The sequence below is a fragment of the Jaculus jaculus genome, chromosome 10, assembly GCF_020740685.1.
Source record: "Jaculus jaculus isolate mJacJac1 chromosome 10, mJacJac1.mat.Y.cur, whole genome shotgun sequence".
Lineage (NCBI taxonomy): Eukaryota > Metazoa > Chordata > Mammalia > Rodentia > Dipodidae > Jaculus > Jaculus jaculus.
In genome coordinates, this window is record NC_059111.1 from 55,814,459 (window position 1) to 55,832,267 (window position 17,809).

Below are 17,809 nucleotides of genomic sequence, written 5' to 3' on the forward strand. Positions count from 1 at the left end.
TTCCTGAATTTAGTGGAAAAGATTCAAGTTTTTCTCCATTTAGTATTATGCTGGCTGTAAGTTTGTCATAAATAGCTTTCATTATGTTGAGGTATGTTCCTTCTGTTAGTAGTTTCTGTAATACTTTTACCATGAAAGGATGTTGGATTTTGTTGAATGCCTTTTCTGCATCTATTAAGATGATCATGTGATTTTTGTCCTTCAGACCATCTGTATGATGTATTACATTTATTGATTTGTGTGTGTTGAACCATTCCTGCATCCCAGGGATAAGCCAACTTGGTCAGGGTGAATAATCTTTTTGATATATTCTTGTATTCTGTTTGCCAATATTTTATTCAGAATTTTTGAGTCTATGTTCATGAGGGAGATTGGTCTGTAATTTTCTTTCTTGGTTCAGTCTTTGTCTGGTTTTGGTTATGAGGATGATGCTGGCTTCATAGAAGGAGTTTGGTAGAATTCCTTCCTTTTCTATTTTATGGAAAAGTTTGAGAATTAGTTCTTCCATTAAGGTCTAGTAAAATTCACCAGTGAATCCATCTAGGCCTGGAATTTTTTAGTTAGTAGCCTTTTTTAGTTGGGAGACTTTTTTTATAACTGCTTGGATTTCTGTGCTTGTTATAGGTCTATTTAAATGGTTATCTCATCTTGATTTAATTTTGGCAGGTCATATGAATCAAGGAAATCATCCATTTCTTTCATATTTTCAAACTTAGAGGCATATGTAATCTTAAAGTATGCCTTTATAACATTCTGAATTTCTTTGGTATCTGTTGTAGTGGTGCCTTTTTCATATCTAATTTTACTAATTTTGGTCTCTTTTCTCTTTCTTCTATTCCAATTTGCTAAGGGTTTATCAATCTTGTTTATCCTTTCAAAGAACCAACTCTTTGTTTCATTGATTCTTTGGATTTTTTTTTTGTTTCTATTTCATTAATTTCTGCCCTAGTTTTTATTATTTCTTCCCATCTACTGATTTTTGGTTTGCCTTGTTCTTCTTTTTCCAAGGCCTTAAGATGAAGCATTAAATTGTTTATTTGTGAACTCTTTAATTTCTTAATATAGGCACTTAAGGCTACAAATTTCCCTCTTAGGACTGCCATAATTGTGTTCCACAGGATTTGGTATGTTGTATTGTCATCATTATTTGATTCTATGAATATATTGATTTCCTTTTTGATTTATTCAATGACCCATTGATCATTTAATAGTGTACTCTTTGGTCTCCATGAATTTCTGTATGCTCCGTAGATTTTCTTGTTGATTTGCAGTTTAATACCATTGTGGTCAGATAGAGTATAAGGGATTATATCAATTTTCCTGTATTTGTGGAGATTTGCTTTGTGTCCTAATATATGGTCTATTTTAGAGAATGTTCCATGTGCTGCTGAGAAAAATGTATATTCTGCAGCATTTGAATGGAATGTTCTATCGATATCTGTTAGATCCGTTTGTTCCATGAAATCATTTTAATTCAGATGTCTCTGTTTAGTTTTTTTCTGGCATGACTTATCAGTTGATCAGAGTGGTGTATTTAAGTCAGCCACTACAATGGTGTTTGATGTGGTCTGTGACCTTAAGTCTAATAGTGTTTGATAAAACTGGGAGCCCACATGTTAGATGTATATATATGTAGACTGTAATGTCCTCCTGTTAGATTGTTCCTTTAATCAGTATAAAATGACCTTCTTTATCTTTCCTCAGTAATGTTGATTTGAAGACTTCCTGTCAGATGTTAGGATAGCAACCCCTGCGTGTTTCCTAGGCCCATTTGCTTGAAATACTGTTTTCCATCCTTTACCCTAAGACAATGTCTGTCTTTTATTGAAAGATAAGTTTCCTGGAGGCAACAAATAGCAGGATCCTGCCTTAAATCTCGTCCACAAGCCTGTGTCTTTTGTTTGGTGCATTGAGTCCATTGATATTAAGAGTTATTATTGAAAAGTATGTTTATTCTCACCATTTTTCTTATTTTGTAGTGTTTCCTGTTTTCCCTTTACTTGTTTTAACTGTTGAGTGTGGGTTATTTTTTCCTGTTTCTTCCTGTGTGTGTTTTTCTTTCTTTTCGCCTTTAAGAATTCCTTCAAGTATTTTCTGTAGAGCTGGTTTAGTTGTCATAAATATCTTTCATCTGTTTTTGTTGTGGAATATACTATTTCTCCACCAATTTGGATAGATAGCTTTGCAGGATAAAGTAATCTTGGTTGACAGTTATTATCTTTCAGAACTTGGAATACATCATTCCAAGCACTTCTGGCTTTTTTAAAGTTTATGTTGAGTAATCTGCAGTTGTTCTGATGGACTTGCCTTTGTAGGTGATTTATTTTTTCTAACTGCTTTCTATTTTCTTTTCTTTTTCTTGTTTTTCTTACTATTTTCTTTGGTTTCCGTGTTTAGTAGTTTAATTATAACATGTGAGGAGAGGTTCTTTCCCAGTTTTGTCGGTTTTGTGTTCTAAAAGCTTCTTGTATCTGCACTGGCATTTCTTTCCCAATTTGGGGAAAATTTTGTTCTATGATATTGTTGAAAACACCTACTAAGCCTCTGGATTGAAATTATTCACCTTCTGTTATACCCTTGATTATTATGTTTGATCTTTTCATAGTGTCCTGAATATCTTGAAATTCCCATTCATACCTTGCTATTAGCTTGTCTTTTTCTTTGTTGTACTCTGTTAGGTCTGCCACCTGGTCTTCTGGTTTACATATTCTGTTATTTTCTTCATTCATCATACTGGTGAGACTTTCCACAGTGGTTTTTTGGTTTTTTTCTTTTCTTTTTTTTAATTTCACTGACTGTATTCTTCATAGCTAGGATTTCAGCCTGGTTTTTCTTCAGCATTTCTATTTCCTTACTCAGGTCTTGTAATGACCTCTTTATTTCATTAAACTGGTTTCCTGTGTACTCTTTCAGAAGTTTGTTTTCTTCTTTAATTCCTTTGTTGTTTTCTTTGATTCCTTTTATTTCTTCTCTGATTTTTTTGAGCATAGATACCATCATTTTCTTGAAATCTTTGTCAGGCATTTCATCTAAAACAGTGTCATTGGTGATCATTTCTGATAGATTTATAGTTTTGGGTGGGACTGTATTGTCTTAATTCTTTGTGTTTCTTGCATTATATTGGAGTGACTTGTGCATCCTGAATTGATTTGATGCTTGGGTTTTCTACTTATCTGCAGTGCTCTTAGATGTGGCAATCTACCTTTACATACTTTCAGGATATGAGTTTAAGGTGCCAGGAGTAGCTCTTGTACCCCAATCCAGCCGCAGAAGTAATCCTCGGTGTTGAGCTTACTTGCTAATCAAGTATTCTAGTGGACTGGGTGGAACAATTTACTAGCAAATTCTAAATTTCGACTGAGCAATATACATATTCAATAAAAACCAGCACAGAGTATGCAATTATAGGGACTAGAACAGACAGTCTTATAAAGCCAAAATCCTTAAGGGTGTGTTCTACACCCTTATTCTTGCTAGCTGGGAGGTTATGAATTCTGTTCTAAATTGGGTTCCAGGTCAGCCTGGATCTGGATCTGACCCTGCCCCCATTAATGACAGAAGCAAAAGACAAAGGCGCTATAATTATGACAGCATCAAAGGCAACAATATTCAGCCCCCAAATACAACTTCTTGGAAAATGGTAAAGCCAACCAAGAATATGTAACCCATAACCTGTCCTGACATGGAAAGAGAGATTAGCTCTTCCAGTGCAGCCCAATATACCTGGATTTGTTGTTTGCTTTTTTTTTTTTTTTTTGTAAGTCTCATTACCTTTTGGGGTGGCTTCCAATCTCACTAATGCTGAGTGCCCACCTTTGATCCCTCCATGTTATGCTGTGGAGCTGGAACCCTGATCAGCTGTGCTCTGATCAGTGCTGCCACTGGGAGCTGTGAATGCCAGAGGTTCTCAGTTCTGATAGTTGAGGAATGGGAGACATTAGACTTCTGGAGTTGCTCACACTCACACAGTTCTACCTGTATCCCTTTCAGTAGCTCCTTAGTTAATCTTCAGATTTCTTAACTTTGCAAGAAGGCTTATGAGGTTGGAAAATCCCCTTGTTTAGTCTCTGCTGCTACAGCTTGGTGCAACTGGCAAGGCGGTGCTGTGCGGGTGTGGAGACCATGCGGATCAGCGGGCTGCAAGTGCCTCTGTGGGATTCTGACCATTTTGCTCCTTTCTGATGGATCTTGGTCTCTGTGGTTTCTACACTGTGTCTAAGAGTAACCTATACTTCTTCGCTTTTCAGAAGAAGAGTGTATTTTGCTGTGGTTTTGCATAAAACCCTCTCTAGGCTGGTTTGGCATGACTCCTATGCCGCCATCTTATTTGAAAATCCTAAAATATATTTTTATTATTTATTTATTTTATTTGAGAGAGAGAAAGAGGCAGATAGTGAGAGAACACATTTCTGAAGATGACAAAATGGAGCCAGGTGTAGTGGTGTACCTCTTTAATCCCAACAGTTGGGAAGTAGAGGTAGGAGGAGAGACATGTGGTTTGAGGCCACCCTAAGACTACATAGTAAATTCTAGGTCAGCCTGGGCTAGAATGAGACTCTACCTTGAAAAACAAAACATAAGTAAATTTTAAAAATGAGTGTCAGTAACTCCCCTTAAGACACTAATTTAAAAATATAACTTCTACCTATTGGGCACAGGAAAATAATTTGTAAAGAAATACTTACAGTGTCTCATTAGATTCCTATGTTCTTACTTTCCTATGTAGCTAAAAATACAAAAGTTTAATGAAAATCAAGTGGAAATTCCAGTGATATATTTAAATATAGTTTGTAGTGGTCTTATCCCAACAAATAAGGGTGTTCTTTGAAAGAGTTTCTAACAAAATAGGAAGGCAAATATTTATTTGGGACCTTTGTTTGATTCCCCAGGACCCACGCCAGATGCACAATGGGGAACATGCGTCTGGAGTTTGCAGTGGCTGGAAGCCCTGGTGTGCCCATTCTCAGTCTCTCTCTCTCCCTTTCTCCCTCTCTCTCTCTCTCTCTCACTCTCACTTTGACTCTTTCCCTTTCTCAAATAAATAAATAAATAAAATTGAAGAAAGGGGGGGGATAAAAAATGGTTACTAGTAAGATTTCACTAACTTTTCATTTACAACTGAATTTATCTTCTAATATAACTAATTTTAATTAACATAATAAAAATTTCTTTAATCAACAAATATTCTGATGAATATTAACACAACAGTATATTAATCAACATTTTTAAAATTAGTTATTTGAGTGTGTATGTGTGTGTAGATGTGCCATGGTATCAAATAATTGTCTGACTTTATGTAAGTGGCTGGGGAATTGAACCAAGGCTGGCAGGCTTTGCTAGCAAGCACCTTTACTCCCCAGGCCCTGGTCCACATTTTTGAGTTTCTAAATCGTCTAGGAATGCATAGTAATTTTTTGTTATGCAGTATCATATCAAGGCACTGAAGAATTCTGAAGTATTTGAGGCATGTGGTTATTTTTTAAACATTATCATTTATTTGAGAGAGACAGACAAGAAAGAGGCAGAGAAAAAGGGAGTACGGGTGGGCCAGGGCTTCCTACCACTGTGAAACAGACTGTAAATCCATGTACCACTTTGTGCATCTGGCTTTACATGGGTACCCTGGAATTGAACCCAGGCCATCAGGTTTTGCAAGCAAGCACCTTTAACTGTGGAGCCATCTCTTCAGCCCCTGGACAAGAGGTTGTTACTAAACTGCCAATTTTGTTTCTTCCTTTGGAGTTTTCTGCTTTTATGAAAATTATAACAAATCAGAAATTCCCATTTTTTATTGTCTGGATTAATAAACATTGATGTGATAGTTTTAAGTAGAGAAATTTTTTTCTGTGATTTAATGAATAAAACAACCTACCTCCAAAACAGATAGGGAAAAAGTATAATGCAGATCATACTTAAGTCTGATAATGATAATATTTAAAGAAAATATTAGGAGAAAATTATTCATAAAGTAAATCAAAACCTTTGAGGAATATCACAAAAATTCTCTTTTGTGAGAAAAACAAATCTAGTTTTTAATTCATATTTTACAGGAAAAGTTATCAAAGCCTTGACCAATTATCAGCAGAAGTTAGCTTTTCTCAGACATCCTTGGATCCAAGCCACTCACAAGGAGATGGAAAACAAGACACACTAAATTTAATGAGTGAAGGTAAGAGAATGGTTTCTGATATATCATATTTTAGGTTTTTATTTTACATCTTGTTTTATGACAAGGTATTACCATGTGTACAATTTGCATTCCTCCTAACTCAGCCTCTGGAAGAATGCTGTGATTAAAGGCAAGTCCCACTATGGCTGACCAAAAAGAAAGAGAAAAATACATTTTTTTGCATGCTTTTGGTGCAGAAATTGACAAAGAATACTAGTGATGCTTTTTTGTTAAGCGTATGAGTAATCAAGTTGCCCTTAGAATTAAGAATGATCTGCTCTTGTTTCTTATGTGTCTATGTCTAACTTTCTCAAAACAGTGGTCTGTAATTGTCACCTCATCTCCTTACTTCCTGTACTCCTTTTCACCATTGAATTTGGCAACATGTCTTTCAAGAAACTTTCAAGTTTCTTGCATAATGTAGTAACTACTCCTATCTTGTAACCACTGGTTACATAAGGGTGATATGTATTTGTGAGCTTATGATAGAGGATAAGAAATCTCTTAAGGCAATACATAAAATTAGGACATTTGTTTATCTACTTCTCCTTGTCCACACTGACTCCATTTCCATTGCAAACTTCTCTTCCTTAGAGTTGAGAATCTCATTCCCTAATGGTTAAATACTTCAGAGTCATTCTGGGCTCCTCTCACTTAACCATTTACCATCTAGTCCTACCAGTATGATGCTAATGATTTCTGTTTCTGTTCTATTCTCTGTATCCCTTCTACTGCTAGCCTGTCCACAATCTTAGTTGTTTCCCTAAATCCATTTTATTTTCCTCAAAACTTTGTTTTATAGAGGCTTCAGTTATTTATAAGGCAAACCAACATGCAATTCCCTATGGAAAGACATTAGTGACTGACTTCCATATAAGAATATGAACAAGAATGCAGTGTCTGAATTCAAAAGACTGAATTCAGGTGTTTTTGTTTTGTTTTGTTTTTTACTGAGTTTATGGCCTGTTTGGGTATACATTTATTTTCATTTACAAAAGCAAGAATACTTACAAGAACTAACCTCATGACGTTTTTATAAATTAAAAATGATAACTCATATAAGGCATAAAACAGGGCTTGGACTATTATTACTTGTCAATAAATACAATTACTGTGAGAGCTGATAATGATATTTGTTGTTGGCACTTTTCAAAATCAAAAGTCACCTTCTGTGAACTTCTTGTAAGTTAAGACTGAGTTTGAATTTTTAATATGTCAAGAGCCTTAGTCATTGTAGCAGGCAGCTTCAGGTTTGCTGAAATGAACTTCCAGACCAGGCACAATTATGGAGGAAGGGATTTCTTGAACTTTACAGATCCAGGGGAAGTTCTAGAATGGCAAAAGAATCTGGCCTACCTTCACAACCAAACACAGAGACAGAAGCACAAGCCTAGAAGTCAAAAGCCATACAGCATAGCACACTTAAGGAATTCCAGCTCAGGCACAGTTTGCATATCTTTAGATTGAAATCTTAAACCCACCACCACACTTTAAGATGCCTCCAGCCAGGTGGCTGCAGATACAAACAAATAAAACCCTGAATATATTGGGGCCCATCTGTTCAATATACCACAGTTGTCTTCTGTTTTCTAAACAAAATGATATCAAATATTGAAAGACATTCATTAGTACTCTGATTTCAACACTCCACCTATGCAGTTTCTTTTTGTTTTAACATCTCATCAAATTGAAGCTTCTGCACTTTCTTGAAGGGGCAGACCCATAAGACTTTGTCCATACCCGAGTGCTTCAAAGAGAAAACATGACTGATCTTTGTCTCATATGCCCTTCCAGTAGGCATCATTTACATTGATTTCAGTCAGAAATTTCTATTTTGAGGTAGATTGAATGAGTGGGTTACTTTTGGTTATTTAACAGGAACATTAAACTGAAAACTGGCTCAGTAATGAACCGATTTCATTATTAGTTGACAGGTGATTTGTCTTCTGTATTGAGTATAAAAACTATGAAAGGGGAACACAGATCTTAATTTAAAATTGTTCCTCCTACTCCTCAAGTCTCTCACAGAAAGTCAATGATTGCATAACATTGTCTGAAAAATTCAAACATACAAAAGTGGTTTTAAGGCCCTCTAGAAAAAAAAAAAAAAACATTTTGATGAAAAAAAAAAACAGAGATAATTAAAAACTTTGGAAATAGTAGTGAGAGTTGTATAATAGTTAAGTATAATGAATGCCACTGAATGGTATGGTTAAAATAGTAAATTAGAAATTATATGTTTTTACCATCACAGAGGAAATCTTTCCATGTATACTTATCAACCAATCTCTAAAAGATTTAGTCAGTCATGATGTATAAACTTAGAAAGGCTATCTAAAGTAGCTGTCTCCCTTGAACATTTGACATGACAGCAAAGTTTTCCTTGAAATGTCTTTCTGTGCTTAAACATACAAATTGTACTTAGAAGAGGGGAGAAGAGGCTCAGTGACAGAGCTTTGTCTAGCATGTCTTAGGCCCTGGGTTTAATTATTAGCTCCATGGGGAGGGAAAAAAAGGTACTTAGAGCATCTGTATGTCTTTTTGTCCTAATATTTTATAAAAATTTAAATATGCATATAGCAACAACTAATGTACATATTTTCCTAACACTTGATTTTTTTTTTTTTCTACACTGGCCAGCAAAAGTAGAAAGTCATCTTTTGTTACCTGTTCTCATTTTACAAAGGAAAGAAAGGCTCAGAGAAGATAGGCAAGCACTCAATTATAAATGATATAGGTGCTGTCTTATACTCTAATACTAGTCATAGTTCATTCATTATAGTTACTTAATGGTATTTAATATGAGTTAGGCACAAATTTCCTGTTCTATCTCAAATAGTTTACAATCTAATAGAAAAAAAAAGCCACCAGGGTACTTGGATAAGTGCATTTGAAATAATACATAGTACTCAAACACTGGATCCTAGTTTAGCTTAAACTTCTCTAAGAGTAAAAATCTACGTTTTCCATGTGCTCTGAAAATCTTCTCATTTTCAAATACCTTAGCCTGATACCAAGCCACTCACTTTGTGCTAGTAATTTGTACAGCTTTAGATACATTTTACCACCTTAAGAATAATCGTTTCTAATGGTTTTAGTACCTTGTTGCATGATTTTTTTAGGGATATTACTTAGTGTTATTTCATTTCAATTTTCAGGTAAAGAAGATACTCCCTCATTACTTGGTCTTTGTGGGTCGCTAACTTCAGTGGCTAGTTACAAGTCTCTAACAAGCTTAAAATCTAATGACTACGTTGCAAGTCCTACAACAGAAATTACGAGCCCAGGTCTAACTCCATCCTGAAAAACCATGCAAAAGCCAAAAGTTTCTATACTGAAGATATTAAATTTACATAAGTTTTACTGCTGGGGAGACTTGAAATTTTATATTATTCTGTCTGGAATTCTGTTGGTTAGAGTTTAGTCCAATCTATATAAATATCTGAGGAAAAAAACATAATGGTCTTGCTATTTTTCTTTTACAAAATCTTACACTTATCATTCAGGAGGTTTAAAATAGGCTTTCAGAATTTTTCAGATTGTCTTAATAACTCATTGCAAATTGTACATATATGTTATTCAGCTGATTTTTATATATTTGGTTAAGTATATCTTGGTGGCCAGAGATAGTTCAGGGCTTCACTCTAGAGACTTAAGCTTGTATTCTTTCCCTCCCATAGTCAGTGTTTAAATTAAAAAAAAAAAAAAAATTAACTGACTAATTTTACCAAGCCTTCTTATGTTTTAATGTGTAAATGCCATTTTGATGTGGGGGGTCTTTCAGCTGCAGCTCCAGTGGCTTCCCTAACATTTATTGTTTGGTACCAATTTAACATTTTATAAAGTTTCTAGGAATGTGTCTTTTTAGGCAGATACTGACTTAACTTGTAAGGTATACAGGGAATGAATTTTATATGTAAAAAAATAAATTTTTAATCTTTTGTTTTTCCATAATTTTCTTTAAAAGTTATCCATTTTAAATTGTAAGAGTGATGCTTGAAAAGTTGAAAACATTTCAAATTATAGAGCAAATGTTGAAGCTGTTATATCAGGAAGTTTCAAGTTCAGTTAAGGACGTGAGACATTTCTAAATAATGATCAGAATGACCACCATGTTTAACAATAAATGTGTTTGATATACAGTGCTATAATTTTTCCTCCCTTATGGACAGCAATGAGTTATATGTTTTTGTCTTACCATTATACCATAATCTCATTTTAAAATTGATATTCATGTCTTAAAATCTCTATACTTCTATGGGTAAATTAATTTTTAATAAGCTCTGTTTGAAATCTTTTTGTAGCTTTTTGTCCCTAAAAATTATACCATGTTGAAGATGAAAATATATGAATTATATTTTCTATAGTGATATGAAGAAAACATGATTAGTTGTGCCAAAGAAGTTTTATACATTGTTTGTGTGAAAAGACTAATGCTTACCAGGGACTCATAGGGTTATTTATTTAATATAGCCTTACATTCAAATGTATTAGCTCTGAAGTATAAGAATGTTCCTAAAACAACTTTTTAAAGAGCTGAACTCACACTTTTGATTCCTTATAATAAAAGTATAGGAGTATGATGGCTCTCTATAATATTGTACTCTCATAATTCGGAATATAAAATTATCAGTAGTTACAAGGTCAGTCTTATATGAAAGATAGTCTGAACAGCCCTTTCAGGAATAAGCAGACTTAGAAACCCTTAAACTAAGTCACATTAGGTATGCTAGATCACAAAGCTTTATTCCTTTTAGTGTAAGGCTTTAGTACTTGTAGAAACATAAATAATCGTAAGAAAGGGTACCTTTAACCTATTCTTATTATGTATACCTTAGTAAGAGTGGGGTATGTAAAGCAGCATTTTATCCAACTGGGGATACCAAACGAAGGAAGCAGAACCTTTGGCAGTATGAAATGAAGACAGAGTGAGGAGAATTTTGGAAATTTTACAATGGTCTTGAGCACTACTGGTACTTTCCTATAAGCTAACAAAATGTTTAAAAGATTTATCATTTATGAGCCACTCTCACTTGACAGCTATGATTCCTTAGTATTAAAAATATTAAATTTTTCCATAATTTTTATAAAGTAGAAGGAAATTCAAAATTCTATAACTCACAATTTTTCAGATTTGTCTAATATAAACAGTCATCTATGCATGTAAATGTACTGCTAACTGCAGACTTAGACATGACCACTGAGGATCATGGCTTTTCTTCCTTTCTTGGAGTTCCTGGTATAAAATTCATCAGCTGTTGTGAAATTCAGGTTTGTATACAGTTCAGTTCAAATTAGAGGTAGTTTGTGTTTGCATGAGTTAATGATGTATGTCTCAATCTTTAAAGTTGTATTATTTACTTTGCATATCCCCCCAGAAAGAATGCTGAGTTACATGTCAATATTTCTGTATTTTGTTGCTTTGATGTACTGTACTTGTTGCATGTATATTAAAGGTTTGGTACTACACATTAATCATCTTCTGTTCCTTGAAAAAAAGCTAACTCATTCAACTTATTCACTAAACTTTTGTTTCAACAAACATGGTAAATAGCAATAATTAAGTATACCTAAAATACTAAACTGATTATGATTTGGAGATACCCTTATTGGGATTTAAATGAAATTTGTTTGTTTTCAAGGTAGAGTCTCACTTTAGTCCCAGCTGACCTGGAATTCACTATGTAGTCTCAGGGTGGCCTTGAACTCGCAGAGATCCTCCTACATCTACCTCCCTAGTGCTAGGATTAAAGGTGTGTGCCACACTCCCGGCTTGAAATATTCTTTATTTCTAAAAGTTAGTTGTGTACAACATGACATTTTAGTGAAAAATTGATAAGATAAAGGACAGTGGTTTCAAAAAATTATAAGAGTTAAAAATTCCCATCCTTTACTGACATCACAGCTTTACTAATCTCATGGTTGAAAAAAAAAATTCTGAGATACCTTAAATTAGTTATAAAGGCTAGAGCATAGAGGAAAAGAAAAGTGGGTATGGTGGTGCACACCTTCAATTCCAGCACTTGAGAAGTAGAAGTAGGAGGATAACAATCAGCATGAGTTGCAGGCCAACATGGGGACTACAGAGTGAATTCCAGGTCAGCCTAGGCTAGAGTGAGACCCTGCCTCCAAAATAATTATTATTACAACAATAATTATGTTATTATTTGGGCTGGAGAGATGGCTCAGCAGTTAAGGCACTTGTTTTCAAAGCCTGATGGAGTCATTTTGATTACCCAGTACCTACATAAGACCAGATGCATAATGTGGTACATGTGCGTGGAGTTCATTTGCAGAGGCAAGAGGCCCTGGTGTTCCTCTACTCTCAAAAAAAAAAAAAAAATTAAGGCTCAGGCATAGTAGTACATGTCTTTAATCCCAGCACTCAGGAGGCAAAGATAGAATTATTGTGACTTCAAGGCCAGGCTGGAACTACAGAGTGAATTTCAGGTCAGCCTGAGCTATATAGTGAGACCCTACTGCAAAAAAAAAAAAAAAAAAAAAAAATTAGAAAAGTTAATCACTTAATAGCTTAAAGGTAAAACTCCCAACAAAAATATACTCACATTCCTTCGCAATGAGTTCAAAGTCACTCTGAGACTTAACAAGTGAATTCTAGGTCAACCTGGGCTAGAGCAAGACCCTACCTTGAAAAAAAACAAATATATATACTTCATATTCTGAAAACAAAAACCCTTGACTTAAATTGCATCTCCTCCCACTACCAGAGCCACCATTACCTTTTTAAAGTTTAAATAGTGTAGTTTGTTAGCCCAACAAATTCATAAGAAATACTAACTTCTATGGACTGTCCTACCATCCCAAAGCTTTCTGTGTTTTGAGTTACACTGTCATTCAGATACAGGAATTTGGGGTGTCTTTGAGAGTGATGGAGCCTTTCTTGGCTCTTGATTGGCTTACAACAGTTCAGGTGCCAGACATTCAGTCACACAAAACCTCCACCGAGTCAACGGTTTCCATGTTCTTGTCTTATGAATTCAACAAATAAAATCCATAGACCATAGAGAGTGAAGTTTAGAAAGATTTTATTGTAAAGCTTAAGAGAAGGAAAGAAGGCAGTTTCGGTAGGATAAGCTGGGGTCCCCAAAAATGGAAAAAAGACTCTTTTAAGGAAAGTAATACAGAAACTTTCCAAGTGGGAGGTTTTCTGAGTGGGGAAAACTGCCTGGTGACTCTGACCAGGGTCTCTTAGGGAAATCCACTGGGTGGGGGCTGAATTGGTCATCCAGCCCCCACAGCAGGTGTCCAGGTACTTCTTCAGATTTGTAGTAAATGGAATAATCCCATCTAAGAAGTGGGTAAGCTTCTCTTCTATGAAGGGGGTTGCTCCTCTGGAGAGGAAGAGACAAGGAAGGACTAGACCCATTTTCTGACATTTCTGGCCTCCAGAACTCCTTCAGGAAAAAAGTGAAGGAAGAAGCAGATTCCTCCCTATACAGGCTTGAGGACAATCCTCCCTCCACAGGCTCAAGGACATTTCCCACATTTAGTCAAGAAAAACAAACAAACAAAAAACTGTGCTATTCATTTTGGAGGTCTAGTTACCCTCAGATGCCTAACCAACTACTAGTTCTATTCATCGATTATTATGTAACACCAAGACAGGTTCAAATTATCCTCCCAATTTTTGTCATATAAACATTTGAGTTTAGTTTAGTGAATATTTACCCAACTGCTAGCTACTCTTGCTCATGGGTAGCTGTAGAAATTTGTTCTAAGACCTGATCTTTTTCAGCTCCTGTTTGTAACAGCTCAATGAACATGTATTCTATATGTCCCCTGGTCTCAGGAGTTGCAAGTTCAGGTTAGTATTGTCAATGGTGGCAACAGAGTGAGGTCTTTAAAGGAGCAGAAGAGTGTAAGTCTCTCTATGCCCAGTGCAGTGGCACAGTCACAAGTAGTTTTGGGACCCTTCAAGCTAAGGTAAGTCCTCCTGTTGGATCCTTCAAGTCTTTAAAATCAGTACCTACAGCATATGGCCAAAGCACTCAGGCTTTGTTGAGCCTCTCTGTTCTGGTTAACTCTTAATTAGTTACCCTGTACATCTGTGGCAAATCATTGATTTTTATTTTAGGATGCCCTCAAACTTGCTATTATACCTGTGAGGGTTCCCTCTTTAATTTGGTTTAATAGTATTTCTCTTTATTCTGGCTCTTTTTGTGTAAAATATTGTGAGCACATAGTAGTATCTTTTGATCTTGTGATATAATTACAACTTGGATTTGGTTACTCTTAAACAGCAAGATTAACTACATTTTAATTTTTTAAACCTTTTTTCTTAATTAAGAACATACTTTATAAGGTTATATCATGTGTTGGTACCATCTTTTCCCTCCTCCCTGCCCCTATTCTGCAGGGAGCCTCCTCAGTGGGATTTCTGGTATTCCTCATAGGGTTGTAGGTTATGTTTTGTGGGAGCAGCAGTCACTTATGGGGGGGGGGGGTGCAATGCCTCGCATCACAGCCAAGTTCCAGGTGAAAAACCACAGTGGGATTGAGGAGACAAGCAAGAGTGCTTCTTCCAATTTAAACCTTAATTTTAGGAAAGGGGAACTCCTTTCCAGAGAGGGACTCAGGTTGTTTATAGAAAAATGGATTAGACAAGAGATAAAAAGAGGTCAATTCTTGTCTGATCTCTAGCAAAGCAGAGACTGCAAGAGCATGCCCAAAGACATTCCTGGTGTTTACTTTCAGGGCCCAGTCACCCTAACTGCCTCAGTTTTCCTTTCCTAGAAACCTCACGTAATATTACTCCCTCCCAAGACACCTGATTAATTTGGCTTTTGCTTATTTTTCTCCAAAAGATCCCATTCCCATAAAAGTGCTCAGAATCACCTGGCAAGTTTTCCAATGGTTGGTGATCCCTCTTGTACAGGAGCTCTGCCTTCTTTTCTTCTCAAGTTCTGTAATAAAATCTTCCTAATCTTCACCCTCTATGGTCTGTGGATTCCGCCCCCCCAAAAGGCAAGGAGCTTTATTTCGGGCTTAAGCTTGGTCTCTTGACTTCACCAACACTACATTCCTATAGTCATAGAAAAGTTCAATTCCCTACCCCCCACCTGCCAAAATCCTAAGCCAACCAGAAGAGTACACTGTTTAAATCAACCAATCATGTACCCATCCCCTTCTTCTATGTTCAGATCCCTACAAAAACCCTAACCCTCCCACTACTCAGGTCTCTTATATGGATCCACTGCGTTGGTCTGTGGATTTTATATAAACAATTGTTAAGACAATAACCTGGAGGCCACTATCTCAGTGGATGTTTATGTTACTGTAATATCATCTTACCTTTGAAGTACCATAAGACTGGTTTGTTTGTTTTTTCTGTTTCCAGGTAGGGTCTTACTGTTTTGAATCACAGGGCTCTCAAAAAAATAATTAAATCAAGGTTAGAGAGCTTGCTCAGTGGTTAGGGCACTTGCCTACAAAGCCTAAGGACCCAAGTTTGATTCTGCAGTACCCATGTAAAGCCAGATATACACAGTGGCACACACATCTGGCATTTGTTTACAGTGGCTAGAGACTCTATCATATCCATTCCCTCTGTCTGTCTGTCTTTTCTTTCTGCTTGCAAATAAATATTCTAAAAATTAAATCAGTTCAATTTGCTCTTAAAAAAATAAGCATGAAGTGGGCACATACCTTTAATCCCAACACCCAGGAGGCTGAGATAGGAGGATCACTCTGAGTTCAAGGCCAGCCTGAGATTCCAGGTTGGCTTAGGCTAGAATGAGATCCTACCTCTAAAATTTAAAAAAAAAAACAAAAAAAAAAAAAAAACTTAAAAAAAAAGCATGAGGTACTTATCTCAGTGTTAGAGTGCTTGCAAGCATAAGGCCCTGGGTTCTATCCTCACCACAAAAAAATAAAAATAAGCAGCTTTGAAACACTTTAATTGATAGGAAGGGGAAGACAAAGTTATAATTTTCCTATTATGCCACAATTTAAACCTTTAAGTATAAATTAAAACTTGTTTTAAAACAGGTCACCTCGTTAAGTCTCATCTCCCACATGGGCAATTACATTTCCAATTTACAGGGGAGCCAAAAATCCTTCCCAGGTTTCCTATGATCAATCTGATCTCTTACCAACATTCCCATGTATCCAAGTTGCTCAATCTACATGGGTGAAGTCCCACAGTAGACTGAGAATCTCACATGCCTACACTTTACCTGGAAGACAGTCATATCTCAGATTTAGGGAACATTTTCTCCAGGCCTGACAAAAGCAGAAGGAAGAATTTAAAGGAGTCGTATGCAGTCAAAGAGAACAGTTTTTTATTAAAAAAAAAAATACAAGGAATTTTAACTCCATACCTACTTTTATGTCTATGTATGTGAGATGTGTGTACAAGCATGTATACAAAATGTGTACATGGAGGCCAGATGTCAATTGGATGCCAGAGGTCAATGTCAGGTGTTGTACTTCATTGCTCTCCACCTTACTTTTTGTGACAGGGTCTCTCACTGAAAGTGGATTTCACTGGTTGGGCTAATAAGCTAGTCAGAAAGCTATAGGGGTTGTATCTGGCTCTGGAGGACTGGGACAGGAACATATCACAAGTAGCATTTTTAACATTTTATTTACATAGTATTTCATTTATTTGAGACAGAGAGAGGGGCCCCTAGCCACTGCAAATGAACTCCAAATGCATGTGCCACCATGTGTATCTGGTTTATGTGGGACCTAGAGAATCAAACCTGGGTCCTTAGGCTTTGCAGGCATACGCCTTAATCACTAAGCCATCTCTCCAGCCCCACAATGACATTTTAAATGAGTGCTAGAGATCCAAAGTAAGGTCTCTATGTTTACATGGGAAGAACTTTACCCACTGAACTCATTCTTGCTTTATACATATCCTTTTTTGCTTTTTTGAGGGAGTTTCACACTAGGTCAGGCTAACCTGGTATTCACTCTGTGGCCCAGGCTGGCCTCAAACTCACAGTAATATTCTGAGTGCTGAGATTTAAAAAGTATACTACCAAGCCTGGCTCTGACTTATACCTACTTTTAATAAAGAGTCAAATGTATATATTAAAGGTTGTATTACTCCAATATTAAATTTCTTAAAAATGTTACATACAAGCAATAAAGTGATCCGTGTTAGTATGAACAGAATGAAAACTATTTTCTTCAGCAGCATCATTGTAGTAGTCACTGTCCTTGTTACTGTGACCAAATACCTGACAAGAAGCAACTAAAGAAGGGTCTACAGTGCCAGGGGACACCATTCATCATGGCAAGGATGGTGTGTCACCAAGAGCATAAGGTGGCTGGTCACATCACATAGGTAGTCAGGAAGAACAGGACTATCAAGCCTCAAGGCCCACCTTAGACTCACTTCTACCAGTAAGGCCCTGCCACCATCCAAAACAAGGCCACCAGCTGTGGACCAATGTTCAAACACATGAGTCCATGCAGTACTTTATTTCACAGGTGAAATAGTGATGGTAAAGTGGGAAATTTTCACCTTTTAAACCATAACTATCATGTTACTAATGATAATGGTATAGGCTATATTTACAAATATTGTAATTTTTAGAGTACATTGAAAAACTGAGAAAGCCAGGCAGGGTGGAGCACATCTTTTATCACAGCATTCAGGAGGCAGGGGTA

General features: G+C 36.1%; 1 protein-coding gene across 6 annotated transcripts in view; it reads left to right on the forward strand.

Annotated features, from left to right (window-relative positions):
• Rundc3b (RUN domain containing 3B) overlaps positions 1–11,644 on the forward strand; it is a 146,839-nt gene extending 135,195 nt beyond the window's left edge. For all 6 annotated transcript variants that reach the window (XM_045160433.1, XM_045160432.1, XM_045160435.1 and 3 more), the window contains 2 exons: positions 6,051–6,169; positions 9,328–11,644. In XM_045160433.1, the coding sequence (XP_045016368.1) occupies positions 6,051–6,169; positions 9,328–9,473 (265 nt within the window). In that variant the 3' untranslated portion in view covers positions 9,474–11,644. The remainder of the gene's footprint in view (positions 1–6,050; positions 6,170–9,327) is intronic.
• Positions 11,645–17,809: the final 6,165 nt, after the last annotated feature.